A 15347-nucleotide genomic window follows, 5' to 3' on the forward strand; every position below is an offset into this window, starting at 1 on the left:
TGGTAGGTGCTCTTTTTGTGTCTTATGGACAGGAAATTAGAATTATTAAAAGCTCTAAGGCTTTGGAGTCTAACAGAACCTGGGTTCAAAACCTGGCTGCTGCTTCCTCTCTGGATGCCCTTGGGAAAGTCACTTCACCTGTCTGAGCTTCAGTTTCCTCATCTGTTAGGAGAGAGCAAATGCATGCAGTTGTGAATATTAGCTCTCTCAGTGCGAATCTATCTGGGTCATGATCTGACTGGAGTTACAGAGAGTACTAATAACAGCTACCTTTTGTTAATACGAATGTTAGGTTAACATTTATTGAGTGTTTCTTAACTCCTGTGAAGTATTGATATTATTCCCACTTTACAGATGATAAAACTGAGGCCCCAACAGAGTGACCACCCAGAGGTCACATAGCTAGTAAAGTGGTAGGAACTGAATTTGAAGCCGGATCTGTCTGATTTCAAAACTTGTGTTCTAACCACCAGGCTATAGTGCCTTAAATGCCTTCAGCAGCTGCCCATCATTCTCAGCAGTGATTTCCAAACTTTTTTATGAAATGGAAGCATCTTGTCCAGCAAAATCTTATATAGAACCCCAGTTTATAAAGCAAATGAATGTTGTACAACTCCAGTCAAAGTGGGGGTAAGTACTTCATCTCTCTGAGATTCAGTTTCTTCACTTGTGAGATGGGGATATTGATGCCAACCTAATAGCGTTGTTATGTGGATCAACTGAGATAATACATGCAAAGCACTTGGCATGAAGCCTGGCTTGTGATAAGAACCAAATAAGAGTGGGTCTTGTTGCTGTGATTGTTACCACCTGCAGGAATCTCTTCACTGACTGCGGGATGGAGTGGAAATTTCTCAGCCTTGTAGCCACGGCCCTCCATCATCAGACCCGACCTGCATTTCCAGCCTTCAGCCCCTAGCCCGTAGCCAGGCTGAATTACAAGGTCCCCAGTCCAGTGTGCTGCACTACCATTTCTGCATTTATGCTCTGCCTACTGGGGGGACCCTCCACCGTCCTCCCCCTTGCTCCAAAAGGACAAAAGCACACTTTTAAAAAATATATTTTTTAAACTTTTATTATGGAAAATTTCAAAATACACAAAAGTAAAAAACTAGTATATAATGAACCCCCATGTATGTATCGCTAAGCTTTAGTAATTACCAACCTTGCTTCCTATACCTACTCCAGTTTATTCACCCCACTAGATTATTTTGAAGCAAATCCCAAACAGTTTAATTATTTCATCTCTAAATTTGTCATTATGTATCTCTAAGATAAAGACTCTTTTTTAAAAAACAGAACTATAATACCATTTTCAAATCATCTTAAACAATAAAAAAATTTCTTTGTTGGTTCCCTTTATTTAGCAGTTTTCAAAATAATGAATTGCTTCCCAGCAGCCTCTAAAGGTGACCAATGGGTTTGTTGTTCTTTTTTAGTCCTATTATGAATTCTTCAATGCCCAGCTCAAAAGTTACTTCCCCTAGGTTTTGGAGGCGTTTTGTTTGTTCCTTTGTTTTTGGCCGCGCAGCACAGCATGTGGTATCTTAGTTCACTGACCAGGGATGAACCCACACCTCCTGCAGTGGAAGCGCCGAGTCTTAACCACTGGACCGCCAGAGAAGTCCCTCCCCTAGTTTTTTTTACCCCGACTCCAAAAGAATTTCTCCCTTCTGCTGAATCTAAATGCATATTTTCTAGTTGTATCCAGCGCTTTCTACCTATGCACTTCCTTTAACTGCAGCTGGATCAGAAGCTCCTTGAAGGCATTCTGCACAGCACTTAACATAATGCCTCAGGCAGTCAGTATTTCTCAAACTTCACTGTGCATTTGAATCCTATGGGGGTGGGCGGGGGGGGGGGTCTAGTTAAAATGCATATTCTGATTCATTGGCTCTGGGGTGGGCTGAAATTCTGCTTTCTCACAAGCCCAAGTGGTGCTGATGCTTCTGGTCCAAGGACCACACTTTGAGTAGCAGAAGGGTGTGGTAAATGTATGGGAAATCCATATCATTCACTCAGTAAGAAGTGCCTACTCAGGACCAGTTCATGGGCTAGGCCTTGACACCTTAAAATGTAGAAGGTTTTTTGGTGTGTTTGTTTTATTAGGGTTTTGTTTTTTTTACTTTATCCTTTTGAATATGTACACATGCTAAAAAGAATTTTTTTCATAAAATCCTAAAGGATTTTGGTACTCGCACCAAAGAGTGTGAGTACATCAGTCCCCAGAGGTGATCACTGTTACTTCTTGAGTTTTATTCTAGAGATACTTTATGCAAATAAGAGCATATATTCGTACCATCTTTTTTTCTAACATACTATTCACACGGCTCTGCCCCCTTTTTTTTATTCTACTATATCTTCAAGATTGTTCCATATTTCAACATATATCTCTACATCCTATTTAATGAGTGGCATAATGTCCACACAGAATGCGTTGGTTGTTTTTATAAAGTGTAGAGTGAAGTATGGCTACTTCTTGGCTTCTTCCTCATCCTACACATTCCCCAGAGAGAACAGGTATCTTGCCTTCTGTTCTTTGAATCCTCTGAATTATCTCACCCATGTTGGTACATTTTTGTCAGTTTCATTTGATCTAGAGTACATCCATCACCCATTTACACAAGCATGTCTGCACATTCTTTTCCTCCAGATTCCAGTCTTCCTAGACTCAAATTGTTTCTTTATTCTGCATCCCCTCAGCACTCACAAATTACTCAAAGACATTTTCTTGTTTTGGTAATATATTGTTGTGGAATGCTGCATACATAAGTATGTATAAAATGTGTATCGGCGGGGTTCAAGACACACTACCCCAAAATATGGTGCCTTAGCATATTGAATATTTCAAGCTGAAGGAATTCGAGAAAATAGGTGCAGGAAGGACTCACTGACGTTCCCTAGTAGCAAGTCATAAGACCCTCATGTGAGAAGTGCCCTCCCTCTACCCAGGGGGAAGGATCCTCCTTGTCTCAAAGGTAGAGGGACCCCCCAAGAGGAATATTAGTGAACACACCTTGCTAAGTTTCCCCGGTTTCCTTCACTGAGCTCATATCCCTTTTGTCCTATCACGTTTTCCCATGACTTCCCACTCTCCGTCAAACCTAGCACGAAAACGTACAGGTTTGGGGCTTCCCTGGTGGCCCAGTGGTTGAGAGTCCGCCTGCCGATGCAGGGGACACGGGTTCGCGCCCCTGTCCGGGAGGATCCCACATGCCGCAGAGCGGCTGGGCCCATGAGCCATGGCTGCTGAGCCTGCGCGTCCGGAGCCTGTGCTTTGCAACGGGAGAGGCCGCAACAGTGAGAGGCCCACGTACCGCAAAAAAAAAAAACAACAACAAAAACCCGTACAGGTTTGACTGCTTCTTCGGGTCTTCATTTACTTATGATTGCTCCCATGTCATGTAAAACTTATACTAGATAAATGTGTATGCTTTTCTCCTGTTAACCTGTCTTTCGTCACAGAGACCCAGCCAAGAACCTCGAAGGATAGAAGGAAAAGATATTGTTTCCTCCCGTCTGATATGTTTAAGGAAAAAATTAAAACATGAATAATAGAAGCCTTCTGTCACTTCCATCCGCCTCCCTGTGCCCCCTTCCCTGTCACATGATGGTCTCTCCACCTACGAGGTAACCACCATCCTGAATTTTGCATTAATCATTCTCTTGCTTTCCTTTCTCGGTGGTTCTCAAGCCGTTAGCCTCGCCTAGAGAGCTTGTTAAGACATGGATTGCTGGGCCCCGCGCCCAGTTTCTGATTTAGTAGATCTGGGGTGGAGCCCAAGAGTTTGTGCTTCTCGGAAATTCTCCTGTGGTTCTGTTGCTGCTGATGCCAGGACTACACTTCGAGAGCTGCTTTATCTCAGAGGTACTCTTGCCTTCTCTGTGATGACTTGGATCCTCCCCTAAAACCTAGCCACTCAATAAATGTAGCTTAAGGACTTCCCCTCCCTCTCCCTCTACTCCATTTCCTGTCACCCAGTTTATGAGCACTCAGTCTTTGCTAAATATTTTAATTGATTGTGACATTTGACCACTTTCCATTTTTTCTTTTCCGTTAATGAGCCCATTTATAAGTTGCTTCTCATTAGTGTGTATGTGTCTCTTACTGTAAGTTAACTAGAAGGATGGGTATAAACAACATTTACATGTCTTATTCATCTAGACTTTAAGCTCCTTGAAAGCTGGAACCAAGTGAAGGGATTCAGAACATGCCATCCCAAAATATTCTTCTTTAATTATTGATTACTGATCATTTTGAGCTGAAGACACTTGTGAAACAGCAGATACAGGAAGGGCTCTCCCTCTTTCTACCTAAGAGCAGGATGTAAATTTTTCCTTGAGAAAGGTGCCCTCCCTGTACCAGGAAGAGAAGAACATTCTTATCATCAGAGACTGGGAGTTGACTCCGGCCTGTATAAACAAACTTACTAAAATAACCCTTATCTTCCATTCGTTTCCCTCACATACTTCCTAGCCACTGAGCCACGATTTATTGCCCCTAGTCCAAGGGCCTTTGCTTTGTCACATCCCCACAATTTATCATTCTTTTTGCAAAAAGTTATGTACCTTACAGGCTTTTGGACCTAACAACTTCTTTGGGTCTTCATTTTCCTTCTGTGAAGACACCTGTGTATATGTAAAAAAAAAAAAAAAAAAAATCAAATGTGTATGCTTTTCTCCTGTTAATCTGTCTCATGTCAGTTTAATTATTAGGCCAGCCACAGAATTTCAGAGGGTGGAAGGAGGTTTTTCCTCCCCCTACACAAGTTTAATTTCCCTATGTAGACTACCTCTTCAAGTAAGCTACAGGCCATAATTTGCAAATTCAGTTGCTTGTAAGAGCCAAAAGACCATTAAATAAATGAAACTTGCCAAGTGGAGCTTTGCTGATCTGGAGACCACGTCCTGTAAAGAGGGCAGCTATTACTTGGATTTAAGCCAATCGCGGGTCCCTTGCTTTCTCATTTTCCCAGTTTTCAAGAGAAACCAGAAATAATCCCAACTAATTCAACGTTTTAAGTACACAGAGCAGGCACACAGAGTACACAAATTCCATACAGAGTACACCTGCAGGAACTGAAACTGAATCCATTCCACGTTTCTAGACCTGTGCAGTAAATGGATGGATGGATGGATGGATGGATGGATGGATGGATGGATGGATTGATGAGTGAGTGAGTGAATAATGAGTGGTAGCTCTGGTGGGGGGTGGGCGGTTAGTGGAGAAAACAAGCAATTGTTGAGTACCTCCTCTATGCCTGGCCCTGTGCAAAGGGCTTTATATACCTTATCTCATTTGACTTGCATAACAAAACCTCAAGCTAGTTATTATCATTCTTGTTTATTTCCACACTCATTTCACAGATAAAGAAAGGAGGCATAGGGCTTCCCTGGTGGCGCAGTGGTTGAGAGTCTGCCTGTCGATGCAGGGGACATGGGTTCATGCCCCGGTCCGGGAAAATCCCACATGCCGCGGAGCGGCTGGGCCCGTGAGCCATGGCCACTGAGCCTGTGCGTCCGGAGCCTGTGCTCCGCAATGGGAGAGGCCACAGCAGACAGAGGCCCGCGTACCGCAAAAAAAAAAAAAAAAAAAAAAAGAAAGGAGGCTTAGAAAGGCCCAGGGTCACACCACCAGTTTTCTTTATTTATAACCTACCTAATTTTAAAAAAAGGATTTCAGATGAGCTCTTATGATTTAAGCTGAGTCCTGAGCCTTGGATTCCAGATAGCTCTGTTATACCAAATGGCCACCATCAAAAGAATCAGGTTCCCAGAAGGCAGGTCAGGGAGGGTGCCAGGAGTTCAGGGGGCAGGATTGCTTCCTTGGGGATATTACCAAACCACTCACAGCTTCATGCTTCTCAAGGATATCAACTAGTACTAGGGTGCTGAGACACAAGAGGTCTCTTGCCAGCTTGATATACCTGCCCTTCCCACTTTCTCCTGTCCCACTACTTACTCCCCTCTCAGAAGTCAAGATGTCTGCCTATCAGCCTTGGAGCCCACTCCATCTTAATTCCTTTCTAGAGCCCAGTAGGATAAGGACAGAGATGCAGATACAGGAGCCGTTTGTTTGGAAAACATTTTATTGGAGTTACTGAGGCAGCAGAGTGATCATAGATAACATGGTGATCAGATCCCACACTGGACCCCTCTTTCAGCGGTATCAGCAGTGCTGGGTCTCGAAGGGGCTGGTCATTGGGCGTTGGCAGCTGCATCCTTTATTCCTCTCAGCTGTGGGGAGAGAGAGGACGGTCAGTTTGGAGACCCTTGGGTGCGGGGAGCCGGAGTCCTAAGAAAGCCCAGGATAGGGTGGGGCCCTGATGGAAAGGAATCTCTGCCCCAGTCTAAGTTCCTGTTCCCCTCTGAGTTATAGTAGTTGCGATTTCCTTTAGCTTTGTTTTTTTTTTTTTTCATTTTTATTGGAGTATAGTTGATTTACAATGTTGTGTTAGTTTCAGGTGTACAGCAAAGTGAATCTGTTATACATATACATATACCCACTCTTTTTTAGATTCTTTTCCCATATAGGCCATTACAGAGTACTGAGTAGAGTTCCCTGTGCTATACAGTAGGTCCGTATTAGTTATCTATTTTGTATATAGTAGTGTGTATGTATATGTCAATCCCAATCTTCCAATTTATCCCTCCCCACCTTTACCCCCGCCCTGGGTAACCATAAGTTTATTTCTACATCTGTGCCTCTATTTCTGTTTTGTAGGTAAGTTCACTTGTAGCCTTTTTTTAGATCCCACATATAAGTGATACCATATGATATTTGTCTTCCTCTATGTGACTTACTTAGCTTTGATCAGAAGAAGGTTTATCCTCCTTTCACTTTCCCCACTCTCCCACTCAGATCCTCTGCTTTTTCCCTCAGCCCCAGCCTCCTTTCTCTCCTAATGCCCACTGCCTCTTACCTTAGGAAAAGCATCCCAGTTGAGGAAAGGAAGTTTCCTTTTGATAGACTAAAACAGAAAAAGAGAGAATGATGTGTTACAGGTCAGGTGAGCATGGATCAGTAAGCGCTTGCTGAAGAGCTCTCTGTAGTGGTGACGGTGTCATTGTTTTATAATTGCAGTAAGCATTAATATTTCCTGAGTACTTCTTCTGTGCCTGCCTTATACTGACTGCTTTACAGGCATGATTTCATTTGGTCTTCACAGCAGTCTTTTTTTTTCTTTTTGCGGTACGCTGGCCTCTCACTGTTGTGGCCTCTCCTGCTGCGGAGCACAGGCTCCGGACGCGCAGGCTCAGCGGCCATGGCTCACGGGCCCAGCCGCTCCGCGGCATGTGGGATCCTCCCGGACCGGGGCACGAACCCGTGTCCCCTGCATCGGCAGGCGGACTCTCAACCACTGCGCCACCAGGGAACCCCCACAGCAGTCTTTTGATGTTGGTACTGTCATCGTCCCCACATCACAGATGAGGCAACCATGGCTCAGAGCAGTGAAGACATTTACAAGAGGGCATGTCACGAGTATGTGCGGGGTCACGCACTATACAGGCTCTAGTCCCAGCACTACCACTGACTTAGCCTTCCAAGCTTGGGTAAGTCACCCAACTTAGAACCTCAGTTTCTTCCTGGAGGATGAGGGGATTCGAATAAACTCTGGACTGATTAAGTTCTTCCTTTTTGGAGATTGTCTTTATGGGCCACGTTAGGAAAATAAGGTCTGGCCACGACAGCCTCCCCGGGAAGTTTTCTTCAGTTGGGCAGCATCCAAGTGGGACAGTTACTCCCTCCCAGAACCCAGGAAAGAACCAAAAGGTTCTAGAATGCGTTGCCACTACCCGGACAAACAGTCAGGAGAAAAAGGGGGCCCAAGTGCTTACCTCGAAGAGGGCGGGCCAGTTCAGGTATTCATTAGGCCTAAAAACCTTTGCAGAGAGAGAAAGAGACCAGAAGAGGATCAGTTCCAGGGAAGGACAGAGCTTAGCCCCTAGCCCTCTGGGAAAGGTGAAGGACCATGACAGCTCTGCAAGCTCTCTACCCAGGCATTGATCTCCTTTAGGATGTGGATATTTATGGGGGCTGAATTAAAGAATTAAACTTACAGATCGCAACTTGTCAATGTCCAGAAACTGGGCGTGAGAGGTCTAGGCAAAGAAGCAGGGTGTTCAGAAAGTTATTTAGAAACATGAACAGATGGGGGACGAACTCGTCGTCAGATGGTGGGAAAACAGGTGGTTTACCTCCTCGGATCCTGCTGCATTATTACCAATGGTGATTCCTTCCTGGAAAGTGAAGGGGAGAAAGGGGACAAATGATCACACGATGGCAAATCCCCTTCCCCAAACCCTCTCTGCCAGCTCTGCTTCCCTCCACAGGCCAGTCCCATTCTCCACCACGGGGCCTCCGTTAACCCACTCTGTCCCAGCGAGGCGGATGATTGACAGATGTGCACATGTCAAGAAGGGATGGGAGAGTGGCACGGGGCACACAGAGAAGTCGGAGCCCAGGGCCGCATCCACCGTCAGCAGCAGGAGGAGAGGGTGGAGAAAGAGGATTCCTCCCAAGAAAAATGAGCTAGTGTGGTTCTGCCGTGGACTCGGGGTGTTCCCGAGACACCCACGCTCAGCCCACAGAGCTGGGCGCGGGAGATTGGAAGGCAGGTGGGGGCCAACTTTCTGAGGTGCCCTGTCTGCCTTTACTTGCTGGAGGTTGGTTTGCTTTGTGACTTGAATTGCCACCAGAGTCTGAGTCCCCGTCTCCCTGCTCCAGCTGGGAAGCCCACCTCCCACCCCCATACTTCAGTGCCTCCAATCTGTTGCCCTCCCGACCTCAGCTGCCCAGCCTCATTGCCCCTCATTTCTTCCTTCCCACAACAGAGGTCACAAACAGGTAGCCTACAGGCTAGACCCAAATGTTTAGATCTCATCGCAATTTGGTTTGTTTGTTTTTTAATTTGAATTAAAGGTTTTTAATTAGTAAAAATTCATACATCCGATTTCCAGGTTCTCTTGAAAAATTTTAAACTCCGGCGATGCTGGGTACATTTTCCCACTCAGCAGCAGTCAGATGGCATAGAGACTGTCCCCTTCCAGATTGGGCAAATTCACTCCACCTCCCCTGAGGCCCCACCAGCCCTCTTGCTCACCGACATCACTTGCTAGGATCCTAAGCAGTGGAGTCTGTGACCCCTATCGTAGACTTACGAATCCAGCATGGACATTCCCCCATCCCCCGCACAGTGCGATAAGGTGGGGAGAGAGGGACCTCAGGGTTTTTCCTGGCTGGAGACTGGCTCCTAAGGATTCTTGATATGGCCTAAGCTCCAGAGGCAGCAAGGCGCTTCTAGCCACCTGACAGCCATTCCCAGGGATACAAACAAAACAGATGTGGGGCTGAACCCAGACGACCAACTTCAGCCCCCGTCTCCTCTCAGGATGTCCAGCCTCTACCCCGCACTTTACCATCCTTTCCAGAAATATAAGCCTCTCTGCCCCTTCCCAGGAATGCTTTGTCTCCTTCCTCTTTTCTTCCCTCCCTCAGAGCCCCAGCTTCTCATTCAGCCCCTGGTAATAGCCAAAGATAAGAGCCACTTATCCAGTGACTGACTGAGTCAGCTAAAAGGTATAAGAGAAAGAGAACCCAGGTGAGGTGCTCACCTCAGAACTGCCCAGGGCAGCCCCCTGAGCAGAGTGGAACGCCAGGAGAGAGAGAAGAACCACAGCAGCAAGAACTGGGATCTTCATGGTGGCAAGTTTGGGGTGTTCTGAGGCAAGGCAAGGCTTGCCCTTTATATTCCCAGGGAGGCAGATCTGAACAGAACTGGGGTCCCCACCCTACTGACTCACACCCAGATCCTGTTGCCCACCCCTGGGGCTCTGGGAAGGGGAGGTGTGGACTGTTTCCCACTTACCTTGGATTTCTCAATTCACATTCTGCCCTGGGCACTTGGAAGGTAGGCTGGCAATGGGGTTCTTCACGCAAATGGAGCTGAGATGGAGACAGGTTGGACCTGTCTCTCCCAAGGACTGGCCATGGCACCCAAGCAACCTCTCCTTTTGTCTTTGTCACTTTTCCTTATATCTCTCCGTTCCTCTCTTATAATTCAGGCTTTTCCCCACCCTATCCAATTCTGTCTAAACTCCCTATACTGGCATTTGAAGGCCTTCCATACTCTGACCTCAACCTACCCTTCTAACTTTTCCTTCTTTCATTCCCTTTGCACATACTTCACATTCTGGCCAAACTGGACTCCTTACCAAAGATAGCCTTCTTTTTCCTCCTCCAAGCAGCTGCCCATGCCCTTATGCCTAAAATGCCCTTCTCTCATCTCTTGTTCTCAGAACCCAACATCCATCCTGGATTAAGCTTCCCAGATGTCTCCCATCATCTGTCATCCCCCTCCCCAAACTTTTCCTTTCTCGTAATTGCCATAGCAATTCATTTGTATCTCTCTGGCATTGTACCTAGAGTAACTTGTGTTCTTTCCTCTTAGAATATCAAGTTCTTGAGGTCAGGAACTATGTCTTAATCACCTTTACATCACCATGCCCTAGCACCATGCCCTTACACAGTGGAGGTGGATTCAACATACGTTAGATTGGATATCTTAGAATTCAAGCATCCTTCCACCAAGTTGTGCACTTTCTTCCTTTGGGGCTGGACCCATTATCCAGCTGCCCATCTTATACTCTTGGGTCTTCAGAGATGTAACTGTCTTGAGCTAAGAAGACAAAGAATAGAGAAACGCAGGGACTTCCCTGGTGGTGCAGTGGTTAAGAATCCACCTGCCAGTGCAAGGGACACGGGTTCGATCCCTGGTCAGGGAAGATCCCACATGCCACAAAGCAACTAAGCCTGTGCAACACAACTACTGAGCCTGCGCTCTAGAGCCCCCGAACCACAACTGCTGAGCCCATGTGCCGCAACTAGAGAAAGCCCGTGCAGCAATGAAGACCCAACGCAGACAAAAAAAAAAAAAGAGAGAGAATAGAGAAACACAAAAAAGCAAAAATAGGTCTTAGAGCTACCCAGTTGGGCTCTAGGCCCTGAACTTTGAGCACCTACACCATTTCATTGAGCTTATTCTGCTCCCCAGCCCACTCCCCCAGCTTGGCAGTTGTATCACCTCAAAGTGACAAAACATCCTAATCAAGTAGCGTTCTCCACAACTGAGGCTCAGGTAGCCCAACTGGTTCCTGGTGTAACAGGGAGGTGCTGAAACATAGAGGGATGCTGCCAGGACAAAGCAAGACCTCGTTTCAGCATGGGCTCTTTACCCCATCCTGATGCAATACACAGAGATAACAGGCCTGGAGGTGAAGCGGGCTGGATCTTATTCACCAACAGTCTTCATGGACCCCAGAAGCTGGCACTTCAGTTCGATTCTCCTCCTGCCCCCCACTCCCCAGTCCCCGACATCCTGCCCCTCTTTAGCCTCAAGAAGCCTCCTCCGTTTTTCTAATGGCACCGCTCCTTTCGCAGAGCTACCTGAGGAGGCGGTGCTTGAGGAAAACTCGCTAAGCATAGATGACCATGTCACATAGGTGTCACGCAAGGCTGGTGTTCCTAGAGGGGACAAGTGAGAAAATGACAGATGGGTGGAGCACCTCCCCAAAAGGTTTTTCTGGAGGACACAAGTTTTTATGTGTAATGAATTCTCACCAATTAATTAACAGGGACTGAAAGAGCTCATTAACCACCATTCTGTCAGCATAGCGTCAACTGTGAATGAAGTTGAATGGACAATGAGCAGAATGAAGGATTAACAAATTAGAGCTGATATTCAGTGATGAAGTCCAATCAGACCTGCTAGTGGAGGAGCACTTCAGCCTGGGTAATTCCAGAGCGACAGATGAGCCCAACGCCATCATCTGCTGGGCTCCAGCTTTCTTTTCCAACAAATCGATTTCCCTGTTTCCCTTTCCGCCTCATGCTAATGCCACTAGTAATCAGGTTAGCCAATTTATTGATGTCGTACTCTGTGGCAGGCCTTGTGCTAGGTATTCTAAATGCATGATCTCACTGAAATATCACAGTGCTTCTGTGAGACAGGTATTAACAATTATCCGCATTCTGTAGGCAGGGGAACCACAGCACATAGAGGTTAAATAACTCACCCTAGGTCACACAGCCAGGGTGTGGCAAGGCCAGTGTTAGAACCCCAGAGTTCCAGAGGCTGCAACTGTATTGCCCCTTTGCTGTACTGTGTCCTACCAAGGGCCTCAGCCAGCCCACCTAGCGCCCTGTATGAATTAGACCCATGCCCTGAGAGTCGGGGGTCAAGGCTGCAGTTAACCCCCTTTTGTCCTCTCAACCAGGTGTCCTTCTGTGGTGTGCAGCCTGCACAGCCATAGGTGGCAGCTCTGAGCAGACATGCATCAATGTCAGTGGGTTAAACTATGCTCTTGCCAAAGAGAATGAAGAGATTAATGGTACTCAGTGAGCATACGTCTCAGGGTGAACCTGTGATTGCCTCGGATTCCAGAAGCCTCTTATAGTATGAGCATCTTGTCACAGCAAGTGTGTGTTTAAAAGACAGTCTTCTAGCTCTAGTGTTTGAAGTTCTAGTGTTTAAAGATGGGTTCTTTTGTATGATGCCTCTAAGTACAAGCCTACTACTTCATGTGCACAACCAAAGGGATTCTGTTCTTTTTCTGGAGGAAAAACCCTGGCTGTGCTAGACTTATGATCCACCTCCATTTGGCACCATCCCGATGGATGTTCAAGGGTAATTTTGGCTTTACATGATTTATGCTGTAAATGCTAAACTAGACTCTAGTGTCTCTCTCCCAGTCCCCTCCCCTTCCCCCACCTAAACTGCCTCAGTGAGTTTGTGTTCCCTGAGTGTCCAGTGTCCAGTGGTTGGGTAGGCTGGGGAAGAGAGGGTAGGGGGATCCTCACTGGCAGAGGGTCCCCGCGGTTGGAGTGATGGGTGGCAGGAGAATCTACCTGGGATTCAGCATCGGCTGCATCACAGAGGGTTAGTGGAGTCGGACAGAGGCACAGAGCCTGGCTCTGCGTCACCCCAGCTCCAAGTCTGCTTGAGCTAGTTCCCACTCCGAGAATACCAATAAACCCCTGTTTTCCCACAGGCCTTCGCCCACCCCACCCCAAATCTGCCAGAACTTGAGTGTGGGTAGGAGGCCAGGCCCAGCCTTGATTGCTACATTACAGACACACCTAGGGGCTGGGAGCCAGCCTCCTGGGTTCAGGGAAGGAATGGGGGATTTGCAGGGATGCACGCTGGGGCCTCAGGGTCTTGGTGAACATCTAGGTGAAAAGCCTAGAATCATTGGAGAGAAAGGGGGCTGGGGTGTGGGCTACTGGAGGGCAGAGCCCAGGACATCCCTGTCCCGTCCTGTCCTCCCCCTGCCAGGGTTAGGGTCACACCCAAGAAAGCAGTCACGTTGCCCAGCAGGTGTGGTTTCTTCCTTCACTGCCCACCCTCTGCCCTGTGCACGCTTTGCTTAAACTTCTCCCAGGAGAAGTTAAACTTCTCCTCTTGGACTGAGCCTACTTAATTCTGATCTCTCCTTCCATCCTCTAACCCAAATAGTTATTAAACAGCCGTTGTGGCTCCTGCTGCGGAGGATTCGAGATGGACAGGGTACCTGTCCTGTGAAGCTTATGTTCCAGTTAAAGAGAGACAGATTATAACCTAACAAAAAATTAGGAAACAAGATCATTTCGAGAACATGACAAGTTCTGTGAAGAAAATAAAACAAGGTGATGTGATAGCAATTGGATAGGTGTCCTTGGTTAAGCTGGCTTGGGGTTTTGAACTTAGACCAAAAGTCAGTAAAGTTCCAACCTTCTGAAGATCTCGGGTTCCAGGGACAGGTAGCAGCAGTATTCCTTGGGAGCCTTTCCCAGCAGGTCCAGGTTGACATTGGACAGGGAAGCCAGAGCCAAACGGTGCTGAGCCACACCGAGGGGATGTTATTCTACAATTAATGGAGCTTGTGGAGGATTCTGAGCAGGGGACCCTCCCTGGCTGCCGTGGGAGAATGGACGTTAGGGGAAAATCGAAAGTCGGAGGCTCTGCCATGAAGCTGCTTCAGAGGCTCTGGCAGGACAAAGGCGTGGCCTGCCGGTTTATGAGAGTCCTTTACACCTGAGGGCCTTAGCCTGCTTCAACTAGTGCTTTAAACTTCAGAGGGTGGCTTTCAGTCCTTTGGACCAGGAACGCCCCAAGTCCAGAAACATGTTGACCACTTCAGCTTCTCCCTCAGTCCCTCAGGGACTGGCACAAGGTGACCCGAGGTCCAGCAGTCTGTAGCCCTCACCCCACACCCCAGGAAGCCCGCTGTCAGTCAGCGGGAAGGACTGAGCCTCAGCCCCTGGACGGGCCGCACTCTCTTCCCTGTGGCTCCTAGGAGGTACTGCAAGGCCCTCCCTTCCCAGGTGAAACCCAAGATGAATAGAAGGCAGGAGCCACAGTTTAAGGACAGAAGTGAGAAGAGGATGCACATCAAATTGGTTCCCCCAAGTCCTTTTTGGGCCCGACTTCTTTCATTTATTCATCAACTGTTTGAGGCCCACCCTGTGCCAGCCCCTGTGCTAAACCCTGGGAATGGAACAATGATCAAGGCAGACAGTGGTCGTGCCCTCGGGGAACTTGCAATCTCTGAGGGAGTCACTTAAGCTGGCAGGATGCTTCCTGTCCTCCTTTCATTTCCTGGGTCCCTGAGGGGAGGTCAAGGACCTCAGAGGTGTCAGAGAGTGGTGAGGCCTCTTAGTTTAGGCTCACTCTGTGGGCTTGGCAGGACTTCGCTCAGAGACTCTAAGCACAGACTCCCTGCCCCGTGCCCAGGGCTCCTCGGCTGGTGATCAGCCCGGGCTCAGCCTGCGCCCCAGCTTCTGGCGTATCCTTGGTGCATGAATGGAGTAGAAGTTTTCCACCACCCCTCTGTCTCCTGGAGAGCCTCTACGGCACGTGACAAGGGACTGGGTACCCGCCACTCCCCCCAGCTTCCTAAACACGTCCACCCAGACTCACCCTTGTCCACACCGTGGTGTGTGCACGAGGCTGAGGCGTATTCGCTGCCAGCCCCGCCCTCTTCCATCTGCCCGACCCTGACCCTCCAGGACGGGTCTCCTCTCTTGGAAGAGCCCTTAACTCCCACCTCCTGATTTCAGTAGCTCCCCTGTGGCTTCTTCAGGCCAGCGGAACATCCGTGACTGCTCCAAGTGCAGTAAGCCTGCTAGTCACATGTAAATTGGGCAAAGATGATTTTTCACAGATGGAGAAACCCAGGCCCGGTGAGATCCGCTAGCTACTTCCTGTCAGGACCTCCGAGTCTTCTCTCTCTCGGCCCATCCTGTATACCCCTGTCAGGAAGAAGGCGAGTTACCTGCCCCTGAGCCTCCCTCTTCCCTCCTCCCTGAT

The 15347-nt window shown here is 47.9% G+C and overlaps 1 protein-coding gene across 1 annotated transcript; it reads right to left on the bottom strand.

Annotated features, from left to right (window-relative positions):
* Positions 1 to 6129: 6129 nt before the first annotated feature.
* KRTDAP (keratinocyte differentiation associated protein) lies at positions 6130 to 9702 on the bottom strand (the record flags this gene model as incomplete). The annotated part of the gene is made up of 6 exons (XM_082606657.1): positions 6130 to 6237; positions 6924 to 6971; positions 7840 to 7884; positions 8062 to 8103; positions 8200 to 8241; positions 9616 to 9702. The coding sequence occupies 6 exons, from the start codon at positions 9700 to 9702 to the stop codon at positions 6199 to 6201; spliced, it is 303 nt and encodes a 100-aa protein (XP_082462783.1). The 3' UTR covers positions 6130 to 6198.
* Positions 9703 to 15347: the final 5645 nt, after the last annotated feature.

Source organism: Mesoplodon mirus (assembly GCF_964341445.2).
Source record: "Mesoplodon mirus genome assembly, chromosome: 19".
NCBI lineage: Eukaryota > Metazoa > Chordata > Mammalia > Artiodactyla > Ziphiidae > Mesoplodon > Mesoplodon mirus.